This window comes from Scylla paramamosain, chromosome 34 (genome assembly GCF_035594125.1).
Source record: "Scylla paramamosain isolate STU-SP2022 chromosome 34, ASM3559412v1, whole genome shotgun sequence".
Lineage (NCBI taxonomy): Eukaryota > Metazoa > Arthropoda > Malacostraca > Decapoda > Portunidae > Scylla > Scylla paramamosain.
The window spans coordinates 14,365,500-14,382,719 of NC_087184.1; the positions used below are offsets into that span (position 1 = coordinate 14,365,500).

At 40.2% G+C, this 17,220-nt stretch overlaps 3 protein-coding genes across 10 annotated transcripts in view; 2 read left to right on the plus strand and 1 right to left on the minus strand.

Moving 5' to 3' along the window:
• The first annotated feature begins 258 nt into the window (after positions 1-258).
• LOC135090234 (zinc finger protein 37-like) lies at positions 259-7,717 on the plus strand. Its single transcript, XM_063986752.1, has 3 exons — positions 259-343; positions 1,141-2,340; positions 3,335-7,717. Exons 2-3 carry the CDS (start codon positions 1,236-1,238, stop codon positions 4,957-4,959), a joined length of 2,730 nt encoding a protein of 909 aa, XP_063842822.1. The 5' UTR covers positions 259-343; positions 1,141-1,235; the 3' UTR covers positions 4,960-7,717.
• A 2,568-nt stretch (positions 7,718-10,285) lies between these two features.
• On the plus strand, positions 10,286-13,525 carry LOC135090237 (zinc finger SWIM domain-containing protein 7-like). 3 transcript variants are annotated; one of them, XM_063986765.1, is made up of 3 exons: positions 10,286-10,631; positions 12,081-12,249; positions 13,034-13,525. In XM_063986765.1, exons 2-3 carry the CDS (start codon positions 12,085-12,087, stop codon positions 13,283-13,285), a joined length of 417 nt encoding a protein of 138 aa, XP_063842835.1. In that variant the 5' UTR covers positions 10,286-10,631; positions 12,081-12,084; the 3' UTR covers positions 13,286-13,525. The 3 variants fall into 3 exon arrangements, with proteins under 3 accessions (XP_063842835.1, XP_063842832.1, XP_063842834.1); XM_063986762.1 differs by having other exon boundaries at positions 10,288-10,584; XM_063986764.1 differs by lacking the exon at positions 10,286-10,631 and adding an exon at positions 11,265-11,844.
• Positions 13,526-14,901: 1,376 nt separating this feature from the next.
• The window catches only part of LOC135090236 (opioid-binding protein/cell adhesion molecule homolog), a 43,269-nt gene continuing 40,950 nt past the window's right edge, over positions 14,902-17,220 (minus strand). For all 6 annotated transcript variants that reach the window (XM_063986760.1, XM_063986757.1, XM_063986759.1 and 3 more), the window contains exon 11: positions 14,902-15,519. The gene's annotated coding sequence lies outside the window, so the exon portion shown is untranslated. The remainder of the gene's footprint in view (positions 15,520-17,220) is intronic.

The following is a 17,220-nucleotide window of genomic DNA, read 5'->3' on the forward strand; positions in this document are numbered from 1 at the left end:
GCATATTTTCTTAGAAATACATATTTAACTCTATAATATGAATAGTTCACGCGCACTGACACCCACGGCTAATGTGCTGTATTTCCTGCCTCCATTACTATTATAAACTACGAGACACATCGATGGCCTTGAACATTCACGTTAGTATTAAATTGAATATTTTTACTTTGAGACAATATTAGTAAAATAAAATAAAATTAATATACTATTGTATAATAATATAACTCAAAACACAACACAACAGGCCATGGCAATGGGTTAAAACTGTGTCCGTCAGCCTTTCTTCACTAACAAACGCGGCACATGTTGCTTCCATCACGTAAACAAAAGAAGCAGCCCTGAGGTAAGCTTCTCGCCGCCTTTTCCTTCGCTTTTCCCTTAAACCATTGTGTTTTATGATCTGCTTCTGGGTATTTAGGATGAGTAGGGGCAGCAGGCAGGTATGTGGGGAGCGATCAGGGCAGTGTGGGGGCGGGTAGTGACAGACACGCCAGTCACACAACTGTCAACTGAAGGAGCCACTGATGTGTTGCGGTTGTTTACGTCAGGGGGAGCCGAGGTGGGCGCCTTGGTAGGAGGAGGGCAGGGGACAAGGTCGGGTTAATGTTGAAGTACCATTAGCGTATTCAGTCGAGAGCTAGGCTACGTTTACATGATTGGGTTCATTAACTTAACTGTTGATCCCTTGTAGGCTACACCTGGCCCCTAAATGAAAACATTTTTTTTTTTTAATATTATCAGCAAAATATGCCTCTTTTTCAAAGCGTGATGTACTCAATGAAGGGATCAGTAGTGAAATTCATTAACTGAATTAATATAAACTCAAACCTAGCAGTTTGATGAAAGTACTAATGTTATTTCATTATTATCCTTCATCCCTCCATCATACATATAACGGTCTGAAGAGGCATCATACCCAGAATCACAGTGACTGCCATGTGTTACTCTCTTGGCAACACAACTGTTTCTTTTCCTTCTTCCTTTTTCTTTTCTTTAACCACTGCTCTGAAGTAGATTAAGTATGTTATAGTGAGCTTCTCATGAAATTTTGCATATTTATTTGTATATTTATTTCTCTTTAGCTTATCTATATTCTATATACATTTTGATTATCAACATAAAAGAATTAATATCTTCCAGGTGGCAAGATGTGAGACACTGCAGGAGCTGTTTGCTTCTCCTTTGTTTTCTTTTTGTTTTATTTTGACTGAGTTGGTTTGCACAACTCCTGAGGCATGGAGAAGGATGATGCCGCCACTCCTGAGGGAGGTGGTGCAGGAGGGAAGGAGGCAGGCAGTGAGGGAAACATGCCACCACTTCTGTCAGCCAAGAGAACAGATGATGCCAAGACACTGACCACCAACCCAGCTCAGAATGTGATGGTCAAGGTGACGCCAAGCACCAGTCCCTCCACCAGGCCTGCCACCCTGCCAATTCTCACCCCCACCCCAACACCCACCCTGCCCTCCCCCAACACCTCACACATGCGCCTCGTCCAGACGCCTGATGGGAAGAAGTTCCTCTTGACTAATGTGGTGAATGTTGCCAAGCCCTCCAGTAACAAGAAGGTTATTTTTGTGTCAAAGAGTCAGGTCCTGACTGCCACCACTGCACCCACAACCCTGTCCACCTCAGCTGGCCTGGCTGTGACCCCAGTGGTGTCTGCCAACATGCCCCAGACCATTATTCTGAACCCAGCAGAGCCCCGCCCCCAACAGCCTATAGTGCTGAGGATCCCCGGCCTCAACCAGCCAGTTGTGGTGCGGCAACAAGGCACAAAACCCAAACCAACCCCAACTCTGCCCATCATAGCACCACAGAAGGCTTTCGCTGCAGGTATGAGACCCTCAGCAGCTTCCACCACCACCACCACAGCTGTGCCAGGCCCCATCACCTCTCCAGCAGCATTAAAAGTTGGTCCTAGGGGCCCAGTTATGTTAGTTCAGAATGGCACAACCAAATTCAAGGTTGTTGGGAAGCCAGTGCCTGTGAAACTATTCCCTAAGATGGCAAAAATTGCTCCAAAAGGCCTTTCTCCCTCTGCTATCCCTTCAATTGCAATTCCTCCTCTTAAAAACTTAATTAAAACCTCAGAGTTAGCCCCTCCTCTCCTCACAGTCCCTCCAGTAGGCCCTGCCAAAGCCTCTCTTCCCAGTCCTCCTGCTTATCTCAACATCAAGGTGAAGGAGGAGCCGAAGGAAGAGGACACCGCCAATATCCCCACGACTGTGAAGACTGAGCCGGAAGACCCACAAGAGGACAGTGAGGTGCCAGACCTGCCCATCAAGATAGACGACATGTTGGACGTGCGCATCAAGGAGGAGGCGACGGATGAGCAGAGTGAGTGTGTGATGAGGAGCAGGGAGTAATTGCTGTTTGCTTATCCATCATTCTTTCTCTTTTCCCTCATCTCTGTCACTTTGGCTGTCATTGTCTTTCATTCTTATTCTTTGTCCACCTGTCTGTTTCCTATAATTATATATCAGTCTTAGATATTCCTTTTTTACGTTTGATAATTCTGTAATTGAATCAGTCATTTTAGTATTACATTCATTATGGAGAAGTGTTAGTTATTTGTAGTGGTTATCACTAAATCCATTCACTGAACAGCATATTTTACATAATTCTTTTACTAAATAGTTTACATTAGGTTTTTTAGTTTACCCCTCCTTTTTTTTTTTTTTTTTTTTTTTATTGTAAAATAATTTATTTCCTAAATTCACTGAAAACTTTAACATTAATGAAAACTGAAGTAACATGTAATGCAATCATAATTATTGTTGGTTGAATTTTTATTCATTTTCTTCTTTTTCTTAATTTGAACTGCCGTTTGAATCAGCCACAAAAAAAAAAAAAAAAAAAAAAAACTGATCTGCAAAGGGTGAATAAAAGTAATGACATGTGGAAGCTGTGATGGTCAGACTGTAAGGTAGTTTGGCCTCATGTAAACCATGTATCTAATAAGATGACTAAGGATACATATTATTATGGAAGATGTAAATTATCTGCACAGAAATGATAAAACAGAGTGCTGATGTAAGTGCAAGGAAAGGAAAAGAGGAGGATGAGAGGAGTGTAGTATGCAAGCTGGGAAGTAGGGACTGGGATAAATGGAGACTTGCATTTGGTGAAATGCTTTGGAAAAGGTAACAGGTAGAGATACGAGTAGACAGAATTTATCCCAACCATTGAGGAAAAAACAGAATATAACATCTGCTTATAAATGTTGAATAATGCAAGGGACTGCCACATGTGGGCCTGCTGGCTTCTTGTAGCTTCCCTATTTATGTGTTATGAAATCAAGACACACACTGACATTTTCCTTGTATTGCAGGTGAACTTCTGGCGCGTGATGAGCAACTACGCAAAGTTCTGGGTGTGACAGACACTGGGAACAGTGAACAGGAGCAACAGCTGCAGCAGTCGCAAGCACAGCCACAGCAACCAAAATTTTACATTCGCACGTCTGAGGGGAAGCTTGTGTCAATATCCTCAGATGAAGCAAAAGCACTGGGACTCAACCACCTCGATAAAGTGGAGGAGAACCAACGAAGGCTGATGCAGGCATTCAGCTCTGCCCAGACGGCCATGGTAAACCGTTCTGTGGCGGCTGATATCGCTGCCAAACTCAAGACAGAATCTGCCAACATCCTCATCCCTGAAAATGTAAATGTCAAGGATTTTGTGAGCTGTCATGTGTCCCCAGCAGCTGAGAAGACAGCAGCCTTCATGAGGAACCTAGCAGGGCGACGGCTGGGCACAAATGGGAACTCTGTGCTGGCCCCCAAGAGCAACACGGCAATTGTTGGTGAGTTTGAGGGTGAAGATGGACGGAGGTACCTCAAGATTAACATAGAGACAGAGGCGAACGGGAGGGAGCCTTGCAATGTCCCAATAACGCCGGTGAACACCTACCAGTGCCCCTTCTGTGCCAGAGACTTCAAGACGAAAGACCACGTTGTCTCACACATCCGCATCCACACGGGGGAGCGGCCTTACCCGTGTGACGTGTGCGGCAAGCGGTACCGGCAGCGCATCGACATCATCCGCCACATGCGTATCCACACAGGAGAGAAGCCCTTCAACTGTGGCTTGTGCAATGCGTCTTTCAACCAGAAGTCAAACCTGCGCTCCCACATGCGAATCCACACGGGGGAACGCCCAGTGCAGTGCAAGGTGTGCGGCAAGGGCTTCTCCCGCAACACCCACCTCAAGCAGCACATGAAGCTCCACACAGGGGAGAAGCCCTACCAATGCAAAGTGTGCCACCGACCCTTCCGCTTCAAGTCCGGCCTGCAGGCTCACGAACGCATCCACACAGGGCTCAAACCGTATGCCTGCTCCCTGTGTGGCCGCACCTTCACCCAAATTGTTGGACTCATCCGTCATGAGAGAACCCATGCTGGGGAGAAGCCCTTCAGGTGCCAGAGCTGTGGAAAGTCCTTCGATTCACGTGATGTACTCAAGAACCACGTCCAGAAACACACAGGGGAGCGACCCCACACATGTGACCAGTGCCCCAAGACCTTCACTGATCCAGGCGCCCTTCGCTGCCACCGTAAGAAGTACCACACCAACCTGCTCATATGTGTCATCTGCCTGCGGGAAGACTTCAAGGACCGCATTGAGCTGAGGGAACACCTGCGGGCACACGAGCGGCAGAACTGGGAGGAGACACCTGAGGGAGAGCTGGTGCCCCTGGTTAGGCCCACTGACAGGGGAAGCTTCATCTCCGTGGATGACACCCTAGATGAGGACGAGACTCTTGTAGGGGAGCAGGAGGTGGATGAGAATTACCTGGTACAAAATGAGATGGTGGATGAAGTGAATCACATGGAGGTGGAGCTTGATCCTGATGACCCAATGGAAGAGGATGATGAGAGTGGAGGACAGAATGACCGGGACAGTGACTGCGATGAGCACAAACTCCGCATAGAGGAGAGTGACCCCCTGGCCTAGCCGCTGCTAGTCTGCTGGCCTGCTGCTGCACAAATGTCCATGGTTATGTTGACTCCTGCTGCCAGTGAGATGTAATCAAAGGAAAGTGCCTCAGGATATTTGTTTGTTTGTTTTTATTATTATTATTTTTTTTTTTTCCCCACTGTGTTTTTGAGTCTGTGTTTGTGTTGTGTTCTTCCCATGAGCTGAAAACACTGTGTTGTTAATCTTTGCAAGTGTTGCTGATGTGTTCTTAGATAGTTACTGTATGAGTATATAAGATTTTCTTTCTGGAAAATTTGAAGTGCATGAACTTTGCAAAATCATCCACATTGCAAATACTGTTAAGTTTATGTAAATATTTTTTACCTTTTTCTTTTTGCTCCTGTTGAGTGATGTAAAGGAAGTGATGATTCAGTAACAAGTGCCTGAGATGTGCCTTCATGCCAAGTGTCTTCCAAGTGCCTTAGGATACCTTGATTGGTGCGTACACTGGTGAATGTGTGCATCATGTAATTTAGAACACAGTAAGTGTAGGACTGCACTTGAGGACTGTTGAAAATTAATTTTCTTTCAAAATAGAATTATTTTGCCAAACAGTAGAACTTTAGTTCTTAGGGTATCCCAGATACTGAGAAGAAGAATTATGACTACAGGTATTGTTGCCTTACCAAAACTGGTAGTAAATATAATTTGTAATCAAGAAAATGATAAAACTTTACTAATAATTATGCTAAAGAAATATACTGCATAATATTTTAAAGAATAACTTAAGTACAATATATTGAATAATGTAGTGAGGTGAGTGGGTGTTTGCAAGTCACTCAACATCAGGCAACGTAAGGGAGAGTGAAGTGACTTGTGTCCTTCAGTCCAACTGATTTTTTCATGAATCTGAACAATCAAATTGTATCTTATTGACTGATTTTTTTTAGATAACAGAGCATTGAAGTGTAGTTGTGTTTTATGACAGCAATGACCAACATGTTGCTAAGATCTGCTTGAAGTACCCCTACTGTGTGTCACCAAGTCTATCACAGTAGTTTTACTGCCTGAGGTCATGTGGTCATGATAACATTGCCTCTGACTGATGCTCTCATTTGATGATTGGTCTGTTTATTTCTGACTTGGTTTGAAATGTGCAGCAAACTAATGTATTTCTACCTAGTCTTTCACTTAATTGTTTGGCATCAGATTAAAGGGAAATAATCTGATATCTTGTAGTTGAATGCTGGTTTTCTGGTAGAAATAAAGTAAATTTGCTACACATTTTTAACCCTTTCACTGTTGTTTAGCATATCTTTCCTCAATCACTAACCAGCCACACAATTCCACATTCCCTACATCCACTTCCAAACTAGAAATTGCAAAACCCTGTCTTTCTTGTATATTCTCACAAAGATTTCAAAGATTATGAAAATTAAAGGTTAGTGTTAGTGTATGTACATAAGTAAGTACAGTATATTGTTTTTTTGTGTTAATTGTTGCCTATCACAGTGAAAGGGTTAAAACAAAATTGAAAGAACAAGAGCATTAGTGGGTGGCAGTGTTACTGAACTCGTGTGTCCTCGGCTGGCAAAAGTAGTGACAATAATACTACTTTGTGTGCTGAGGGCATACAGGATATTCTGAAGGCTGGGGTGTATTTTGATACTTTGCTTATGTGGAGACAAAGAGATTATTGTATCTGAATGTGTATTTTAGGACAGGTGTATGTGTGAGAGAGAGTGAGTGTGTGTGTGTGGTAGGTACATAAGTGAGCCACACAGCAAGACATATATGCATATCTATTTTCCCTAATGATTGCTAACACACATTGTCTCTGTCACAAGGGTCTGGCAGGTTAGCAGCCCTCTAAAGTCTAACACTAACCCTAAGTGCATGCTACAAGAGAAAGCATTAAGACTTGTATGTACTTTAACCACAGTAAGACATGAGTGACTTGTATAATCCAGTACTCGTAGATTATGTATATATATTCACTGCCAATACTTGTCTTACTGTTGCGTGACATTATTATTTTCATTATTATTATTATTATTATTATTATTATTATTATTATTATTATTATTATTATTATTATTATTATTATTATTATTATATATGTGAAGGAGGCACAAGAAAATGGAGGATAGAATAAACAGCCTGATGATTTATGTACAACCTAATAGTGATTTTATGTATTATTTATTGATTGCTTAGCCGGTGATTTTTATACTTTTTTTTTTTTTTTTTTTTCTTTTTTAGTTTTTTTACACTGAAAGATTCCACTTGTCAATATGTATTAAATTATTTATGATTGCTCCGAGTCAGGCATTCTTATAGCTAACTTATTTTTTTTATTATTATTTTTGACATTGAAAGATTTCAGTTGTCAATATGAATTAAATGATATATGATTGCCCCAAGTCAGGCATTCCTATAGCTTTTTTTGTATTATTTATGTATTTACTGTTACTATTATTATTATTATTATTATTATTATTATTATTATTATTTATTTGATTTATCAATTTTATTTTATTTTATTATTTTTATTTTTATTTTTTTTACGTAGAAAGATTACAATTGTCAGTATGAATTAAATATACGCTCAGTGCCTTAATTACTTGGGCTTCCAGGCTTATAAATGGTGCCCATCAGTCCAGGCTTACTGTCATGCTCATTAATAAAGCTGTGGCATCTGTTTCCAACGCACAATATTACCCATCATCTCATTATACATCTTTTACATCACATATTTGTATTTTTAAGCTTTCAAATAAACATTTTGCTTAAACATTGACTCTCTACCTGCTTTGGGGATGCATGTTGTTGTAGGTCTATGTATCAGGTTTTGGGTGTGTTATTGTAAGATGCATGCTGTCAGATTTCTTGTTAATGAATCGTATGTGTTGGAGAACTTTTTTGGATTTTAGGGAAATATAAAGGTTTATAGAGTGGAATGCAGGAGAAGACCCTACAATATTAAAAAAAAAAAAAAAAAAGTACTTATTCCCTATTACTTTCTGTTTCTCTCTAATTCTTTGTTCACTCCTCACCATATCTCCTTTATTCTCTCTGCCGTCTCCCTGTACTCCCAGCCTCCTCTTCCTTCCTCCGCTTCCTTCCTCAAGTACTCGCCTTCCTTTGTTTCAAACTCCCTTATTCCTCTACTACACAATAGAGGGGAAACATGTGTTCCTTTCCTTTCCCTTCTGCTTTCGTTTTGCCTCAGTCCTTCCTTGTCACCTCCTCTCCTTAACCTGCCCAAGATGCTGGACAAGGGAGTGATACCTTGCTCTCTACCCTCATTCATAGCATTTACTCTCCATCTTTCCTCTCTCTCTCTTTCTCATCCTCTCGAGTAGTTCCATCCTCATTCTCAGTGTCTCGTTCTATTTATCAAATATCAGGATTGCTCTTATTCATTTTCATCCTTCATCTTTCGCTAACTTTTACCCACATTCACGCTGACTCTCATTCTAATTGACACTTCCATTCCCACTCTTACACAAATCTTTAATTTTCATAATCTAACTCATGCTTGTTTTCTTTCACCCTAATTCACCTTGTTCTCACTTATTCCTTCCTATCCACAGCCATCCTCACTCTTAATTTATTAACTCACGCTTACTTTCCATCAACGCATTCACGCTTACCCGCGCTCGCTCAATCGTCAAACTTACTTCATCTCGCATGCTCATGACTCCCATAGACTCTCTCTCTCTCTCTCTCTCTCTCTCTCTCTCTCTCTCTCTCTCTCTCTCTCTCTCTCTCACGCACACAAATCCCAACATCCGCGTTTCTCTGACACGGAGGCGGAAGGGGAGCTCTTATGATCTGAAAATACGGTAGCGGATATTTTTATCCGCATTCTGAAACACTTGTGCGCCTCACCACGTATTACTTTCTAAAGGCTCTGTAAGTTACATTGGTTCTTTATTTTTATTTTTTTTATTTTCTTTTTATGGTGCTAGTGATAAATCAACAAGATTTTCACATTATCAACAGGAGAAATACATTTGACAACCAGACTGATCATCTCTGTGGCCAGTGAAAATAATCATGGTGAGAGAGCAAAGCGTTTCAGAATACAGGCTTTACAGATCGCTTGTTTTAAAACGCGGATGCGGATAGTGATGCGGATACTACTATCACTGGATGTACCGCGGATACGGAAGCGGAGGCTGATATCCAGTACAGTACATTACTATACAGTATCATTGTATTTAACATACTTTGTGCATCTCTCTAATGCAAGATTTAACCAATATTTTTAATCTTTCATCCATATTTCTGGTAAACTGTGAAATTCTCTGCCTGTTTCTGTATTTTCCTTCTTCGATCCTTGAACTCTTTGAAGTTTCAAGACATCCTCCAGTTTTTTTATAATCATTTTTTTTTCTTCAGGGACTTGCATCTCAGTGGACATTTATTTATTTATCTATTTATTTATTTATTTTCTGTTGCCCTGGACAAGTGCCCTTATTACATAAAAAAAAAAAAGACGGCAGCTGCAGACGGATTCCTACATTCGGATTACAAGATTAGGCTTGAGAGAATGGATGATGCAAGAATAGCAAGGAAGGTGTACCTGTGGAATGAAAGTGGAAGCAAATGGAGGAAGAGATGCATGAGAATGACAGACAGGAATGGATTGCAAGTTGTGTGGGCGATAAGAATGGCTAGGAGGAATCAGAATGAGCGTGAATGGGTGGTAACAAGAGGAGGCAGAGTGGGAGCCGAATGGGATGTGAGAAAATGGAAGAATGAGATAGACAAAGAAGTGAAATGTGTGGGACTGAATGAATGGAAGAATGAAACGGAAAGAAAGAAGACCCTGGAATGGTACAAGGAGAAAGAGGCCCCGAGGTATGAAAGGTGGTTTGATGGAAGCCTGGGCGGTGATCTTCTCTTCCGAGCGAGGGCACAGTGTATGGATGTGAATGCAAGGAGTTACAGATGGTCTGAGTCCCGCAGCAAAGTGTGCCAGATGTGTGACATGGGAGAGGATGAGACGGTGGAACATGTGGTGCTGGAGTGTGTGAAGTATGCCAGAGACAGGAATGAGATGATGCAAGTGATACTGACTGAGTTAGGGCATGATAGGAATGAAAGAGTGGAGAAGACGGGAAAGGAGTGGATGGTGTTGTTGCTGGGACTGTGTAGAGAGGCGAATGAAAGGATGATTGAGGCGGTGAAAGAGTTTCTGGAGAGAATGTGGCGTGCCAGGTGTATGAACAATTAGGATAGAGGATGCTGTTCATTTCTCTTTTTTTCCCCCTTCTACAGTTGCCGATCCAAAGGCCTGGCTCAAGAGTGATCCTGTGCCATCTGTACCATCAAGATCAAGATCAAGATGTAACACCAAGATCAAGATCAAGATCACGTCGGAGGTGCGCGGTAAACACATCGCATGTTGATCAGTGCTCGCTCTTTTATTGAATATTCTAAGGACAAAACGAGAAAGACAGTGCAATATTTTATTGGGTGGCTGTGAGTAATGACACCAGTAACCACAGAGAACACAGGCATACTAGAAAAAATAATTTAATAGTGTGTTATTAAGGAGTGTTATTAGAACGTGAAGAACAAGACTCGTGTTTCCCTGTTGAGTTCCAAGGACAAAACAAGAAGGACAGTGCAGTTTATCATCGTGTGGTGGTGAGTAACAGCACGAGTAACCATAGAGGGCAGATAATACTAGAAAGGTTAGTTTATTATGTATTATTGGTGAGTTCTATTGGTGTGAAGAACAAGACCCGTGTTCCCATGTTGAATTCCAAGACACAATAGTAAGGACAGTGTAGAATTTCATCGTGTGGTAGTGAATAACGAATAGCGGGGAGAGTAAACACAGAGAATAGGATATTTGAGAAATTTGTTTGTTTGTCTGTTATTTTGGAGTTTTCAACAGGATTCAACATATGAAATTATATTGGCAAATTACTATTGCTCTCTTGTTTGTGGAATATGTTAGGATAGAAGTGCAGCAAAAAAAACTTGCGTAATGAGTGATAACAACACCAAAACCTGGTCAGTATGGCTGGCTGGGACAAGGGAAGGGAAGAGGGGATATGGTGGTGGTAGTCCTTATCTCGACATTCGCAGACCAAAGGTATTTTTGTAGGGTAAGGTAAGACTGGTGTTGTTAGTGTTTGTGTTTGTTGTCAAAGATTGTGCTTGTCAACTGAACAAAAATATTAAGGGAAAGCATCACTGAGAAACAAATAAGTAAATAAATAAGAAAAAAATTAATAAATAAGAAAAAAAAACTTACATCACATGAATTAAATCATTTGTGGAAAATCATGTTTTTTTTTTTATGTTTTTGATTAATATGATAACTATTCCCTCAAGCCAAAAACACATGCAAAAAACTTGACCATGCCAATAATGATAATGAAGTCATATATATGGAGGATCTGGTCAGGAACTCAACAAGAACAGGTCAAGGGTGGTACACAGCTCGGTCATTATTATTCGTACAACTTGGTGTAGTATTGAAATCTTGCTGACTGGCCTGCCTGTGGATCCGTGCTGCTCTTATATTCACTTGAAATAACCTCTGCCTGCCTATACATACATGTTTAGAAAGGGCAGTCAACCAGGTGTGAGAATAAGAGCAAAGTTGTGCTTTTGGCAATAGTGTTTTAACACTTGTAATAGCTTGCCTGCTGAAGAGGTCAGGGGTGAATAAGAGGAAATAATTGTGCTTTTTGGCAAGGATCTTAACATTTGAATAGCCTGCCTGCTGAAGTGGTCAATGCAGTCAGTAAATTTTGAGAAAAAAAAAATGGCTAGCATATGGAAGAATCAAGAATCAAATACAATAAAGTGCAAATTGAAATGAACCAACCAATCCTGCACACCAGCAGACAAGACAGAAAGCTTGCAGGTGGAATCACAGGCCTGGAGTCTTTTGTGAGTATCTGTGAGTAATGATGTTAGTGAAATATAGGGCTATATTCTGAAACAGAGACAAATTAACAAAATTCCTACGTTATTAACAGGAGAAGCACTCATAAGAATCCAGCTAATCATCTCTGTGTCCTTGGAAAATAGTGGTGGTGAGAGCAAAGCATTTCTGAATACATATCATAGTATAGCACAGCAGTAACCTTCATGCACATTCATATCCTTTTATTTCACATGTGGAGGACGATGAGCAGGTGTCCGAGTGTGGCATCTGTGGTGGAGGGTCTGGTGCAGGCGGCTGGGAGAGATTACAGGGCAGCAGGACGCGTGTCTAATGACGTGCTGCAGTCACTCCACATCCTCCATGGCCAGTCCCTCATGAATGCCTTGGATCTCATCGACAACAAGAAGGTTAAGAAAGACCTGTTTGTGGGATTTCTGTATTATTGTTTTTCTATAGATTATTTTGCTTTGTTTGTTGTTTTTGTATTGCTTTGGTTGTTAGTTTGAGCATGTTTTGTTGATTATAACATTGCTACTGTAATTATTTGTGTTTTTATGGTAATGATTATAAGTAATTCTCTCTCTCTCTGTCTCTGTCTCTCTCTCTCTCTCTCTCTCTCTCTCTCTCTCTCTCTCTCTCTCTCTCTCTCTCTCTCTCTCTCTCTCTCTCTCTCTCTCTCTCTCTCTCTCTCTCTCTCTCTCTCTCTCTCTCTCTCTCTCTCTCTCTCTCTCTCTCTCTCTCTCTCTCTCTGCGCATATTTCTCATGCCTGGCATTCTTTCTAGTTTCTCATATTTTGTGTACAGATGTCAGGGAAGCATTAATGTTTTTATCATAGTTATATTTTTACTTTTTATTACCCCCTAGACTAGCAATTGTACTAAGTAATTTATTAGACAGGACCTTGTGCCTTTGACCCTCATATGCCTCACATACCTGCTTTGTGTCATCTCCTCTAGTTGCAAGGATGTAGGAGATACCAATGTTGTATGGTCAACATTTAACATATGTTGTAGCCAATAATAGCAAGACTCAGTAACCTTTGTTTGCTGTCTTTTCCCCTAAAGCAAGCACCCCTCTATGCTCCAACCAATGACAGCAAGACCTGGTAGCCTTTCTTTGCTATCTTTCTCCCCTGAAGCAAGCACTCCCTTTTGAATCACAAAGCTAAACCTTCTTGCATTGGTCCTCAGGTGATGAAGGTGGTGGGCAACAGTGGGCGGTGGGTGTACCAGGTGACAGGCAGCTCTGGGACACCCTATATATGTCTCCCTCACTCAATCTTTTGTCAGTGTATGGCTTTCAAGTTTGCTGTGCTCAAGAGGAGGGAGCGTCCCCTCTGCAAACATGTACTTGCATCACGCCTAGCCACTGAGATGGGGGAGGTGGAGGAGAAGACTGTTTCAGATGAGTATGTAATGGATATTCTGGCCAACATGGACTAACAGTGGTCTGTGATTGAGGACAAAGTGCTATTTATGAGTGGAAGGAATGATGCTCACCCTGGGATGTATCCAGAATTACAGAGTTGCATACTGTAGAAGTCTTTTCTTATTCTTCTAGTTCATTTTTTCTTTGTAAGAAGAGAATTGAGTGGACAAAGTGTTCTATATTAATGGGAGGGAAGGAATAGCCCTTGTTTTGGGATATATCTAGAATTAGAGTTAAATAAATTTTTTCTTATTCTTCTGGTTCTTTTTTTCCTTTATATGAAGGAAAGGGAGTCTGCAAAGGCAAAGCAAAAAGTGAAAATAGTGTAAGTGGAGGCAAGTTGTTGGTGTAGCCCTTGGGGGTGGTGATATCCAGAATGCCTGGTGTAACACTAATACTCAGAACCTTCAGCCATGTGATAAGGCTGAGGCAGGAAAAGAATCTTGAGATAGCAGGTCACACTTAAAAGATCCATGTAATATTATTATCATTATTATTTTTATATAAATCTGGCTAAGGGCAATAGAATAAAAAAGGAAATAAAAAGAAAAGCTCAATTTTTGCTTTGTAAAAGAATAAAATTCAAATATTGTTGGTAAATTTAGTTCTTGTGGTGTTTTGATGCTCCTCTCCTAAGACAGTTCATCTTAACATAGTCATCTAACTTTGGTGATACACACTGTACCTTGATGTTATGTGCCTACAGAAAATTACAATTCTATGAATAATGGGAAAGAACATAAATGTGAGTAAAAGCCTCAAATCAAAATACTTTGAATACTTCTGGAACTTGGGAAATGGAAGGGGTATTAGAGTGGAGGAGAGCTTGTTTCATTCTCAGTACTGTAGCTGAGGTAGTGGATGTTCACAGGCTGGTACTAGATCTAGATCAAGCAGCACAAGGTGTGATTAGTAGTGGGTGTGATGGCTGATAATGCTGAATCCTTGAAAACAATGAATTATGCAAGCTGATTATCTAAAGAAAAAGGATAGATAAAAAAAAAGAAGATAAAATAGCTTACACTAATAAGCAAACATTTTTGGTAAGGGTAGATGGGATAATGGAAATAATTTTGAGATGATTAGTGTCCTCATTTGCCATTTCTCCTTTAGTTTAGCGTGGATGTACAATTAAATAATAAATTTATAGAAAGTTTTATTGGGGTGGCCTGGCCAAGACAGGGAGATGAAAGAAATGTCATGTGTTGCATGATCTTTCTTGTGTCCTTAAATTTCTAAAAGGCACTTGTGGGTTGAAAGTAATGCATTGAATTTTATAAATTTATCTGCTTTCATGTTTATATTATTCCTCCCTCATTTATTCCTTCTACTTTCTAACTTGCTTCTTCATCTCTTCCTTCTTCCATTCTTGTCTTCTATTTTTCCTGTTTTTTTGTGTTTCATCTCTTCTTGGTATTTGTTGGGTTGTGATGGAAGTGAAGAAGGGTAAAGAAAGCCTTAAATCATAAAGGCCATTAACAGATGTAGTTAACAATAGTTGTTGATATTCATGCAATCAACAGTAATTTCTGAGTCAGTTACTGATAGTTGTTGATATTTCTGTAGGTACCAATATTTGTTTGGTTATGTAGTTACCAGTATTTGTTGAGGAAAAAAAGAAAAGAGCAGGAAATTTGGCATGATTTATTGACTCTCTTAGAGTGTGTCAGTGAATCCATTTTTACAAAGGTGATGAATCTGTTAGAATGACAAGATGCTTTCATACTTTATTTCTCTGTCTTAACACAGAAGGTAGAGTGGAGAGAATGGAAGGAAACAACATTGATATTTACAACACACACACACACACACACACACACACACACACACACACACACACACACACACACACACACACACACACACACACACACACACACACACACACACACACACACACACACACACACACACACACACACACATACAGCACACCACACAAACCACACAGTATGTATATTACAACCTAGTGGAATGTACAAATTACACTCTAGTCCACCTTGTATACGAATTACACTTGGCAAAATGTTATACCTCCCTCGTTAATATCCCACCTCAACGTAACGAGCCTTCCCCATCAGGTGTCAAGTGGCGCTCTCCCAACAGGTGCATTAATTAATCTTGCAGGGAACGTGTAATAAATTATTGCGTCCCCCTTGCATCACCTTGACACCACCTGATTGTTATGTCTCTCAGGAAGTAATTTTATCCTTGGTGTTCCTGCTGAGGTGCTCGCTTTCTCCTCCACCTGGGGATAGATATTGAGAGACCAGATGTGAATTGAGGGTTATTGCTGAGGGTTAAAGTGTTTGTTTTGTTTTAGAGTAGAAATATTAAAAGTTCAGATCATAATGTTGAGAATTTTAAAAAGGTTCAGTGTAATTTTAGAGTATAGAGGATAATTTAGGGTTAACTCTTAGTACTGAGAATCTCTAAGGTTTCAGAGTACAGATATTGAGAATCGAGGTTTAATGCTGTGCTGTTGATATTTTAATGCTTATACTGAGACTGTTGAAGGTTTTTAGAGTACAGATACTGAAAGACCAGATGAAATGAGAGGGTTAATGATGAGAATCTTAAAGGTTTTGTATTATTTTAAAGGATAGATATTAGAAGACCAGATAGTAATGCTCATAATGTTACTATTTAGAAAGTGAGTAAAGTAGTTTGATTTTGTGAAGGTGTAAAGAGTTAGTTAATTAAAAAGGTTAATTAAAAGGGTTTGATTTGCTATTAGAGTTTGTTATTGCTATTAGGAAAGCAAGTGGTGGTAGGTTGGTGGAGATTTAGAGTTCATTCATGTTAATTAAAGGAGTTTGATTTAAAAGGGTTATTAATATTTTGGACACTGTACCTGAGGGTGTGATCAATGAAGGTGAGAAAAAAAAAAAAGAGATGGTTGTGTTAATTAAAGGGATTTGAAGAGTTAAATTGGTAGGATGAGAATTTGCATTAGAAGGGCTGATTTTGAAAATTTGTAAATGCATTCTCTCTCTCTCTCTCTCTCTCTCTCTCTCTCTCTACTCTCTCCTCTCTCTACTCTCTCTCTCTCTCTCTCTCTCTCTCTCTCTCTCTCTCTCTCTCTCTCTCTCTCTCTCTCTCCAATACAAAACAGACTGAATATATATATATATATTTATATATATATATATATATATATATATATATATATATATATATATATATATATATATATATATATATATATATATATAAAGAAATGGTTAAATATCGAGGTTGAAAGTCTCTCTCTCTCTCTCTCTCTCTCTCTCCTCTCTCTCTCTCTCTCTCTCTCTCTCTCTCTCTCTCTCTCTCTCCTCTCTCTCTCTCTCTCTCTCTCTCTCTCTCTCTCTCTCTCTCTCTCCTCTTGTAGTCATGATCGCTCAGATAACCAACGATTTATGGACGAAATTAGTGAGGCCAAACGTTCTCGAGTGATTAAACGTTTGCCATCATCACCACCAACTATGAACGTTTTCCGCCTAACGTTTATGTATGTGCAGCAGCTCGCCAACGGTGCCAAGTATATTATAACACACACACACACACACACACACACACACACACACCAGCTTCACTTAAATAATAATAGAACGAGAAGTAAGAGTATGTATATAAGAAAGCATGATACAGAATTATTAATATTATCTTGCCTTTATTAATTATTTAGCAGTATTGCCATATTGCGGGTTTGTTGGCGAAGTATTAAGATTCTATATATTTACCTGCATGGATGCGCGTGTGTGTGTGTGTGTGTGTGTGTGTGTGTGTGTGTGTGATTCACCTACGGTCAGTCTGCTGGTCAGTCAGCCAGCCGTTCCCTACGGAAAGAGCTCAGAACTCATAGTGACCAATCTTTGGGTAGGACTGAGACCACTGGCACACTACACACTGGGGTAACGAGGTCACATCCACTACCTACTTGCTATTAGGTGAATAGGGGCTACAC

Coding starts and splice junctions, on each gene's coding strand:
- LOC135090234 (XM_063986752.1), top strand. CDS start 1,236: ATGGAGAAGGATGATGCCGCCACTCCTGAGGGAGGTGGTGCAGGAGGG. Junction 2,341..3,334: donor GGAGGCGACGGATGAGCAGA/GTGAGTGTGTGA, acceptor CTTGTATTGCAG/GTGAACTTCTGGCGCGTGAT.
- LOC135090237 (XM_063986765.1), top strand. CDS start 12,085: ATGAGCAGGTGTCCGAGTGTGGCATCTGTGGTGGAGGGTCTGGTGCAG. Junction 12,250..13,033: donor ATCTCATCGACAACAAGAAG/GTTAAGAAAGAC, acceptor ATTGGTCCTCAG/GTGATGAAGGTGGTGGGCAA.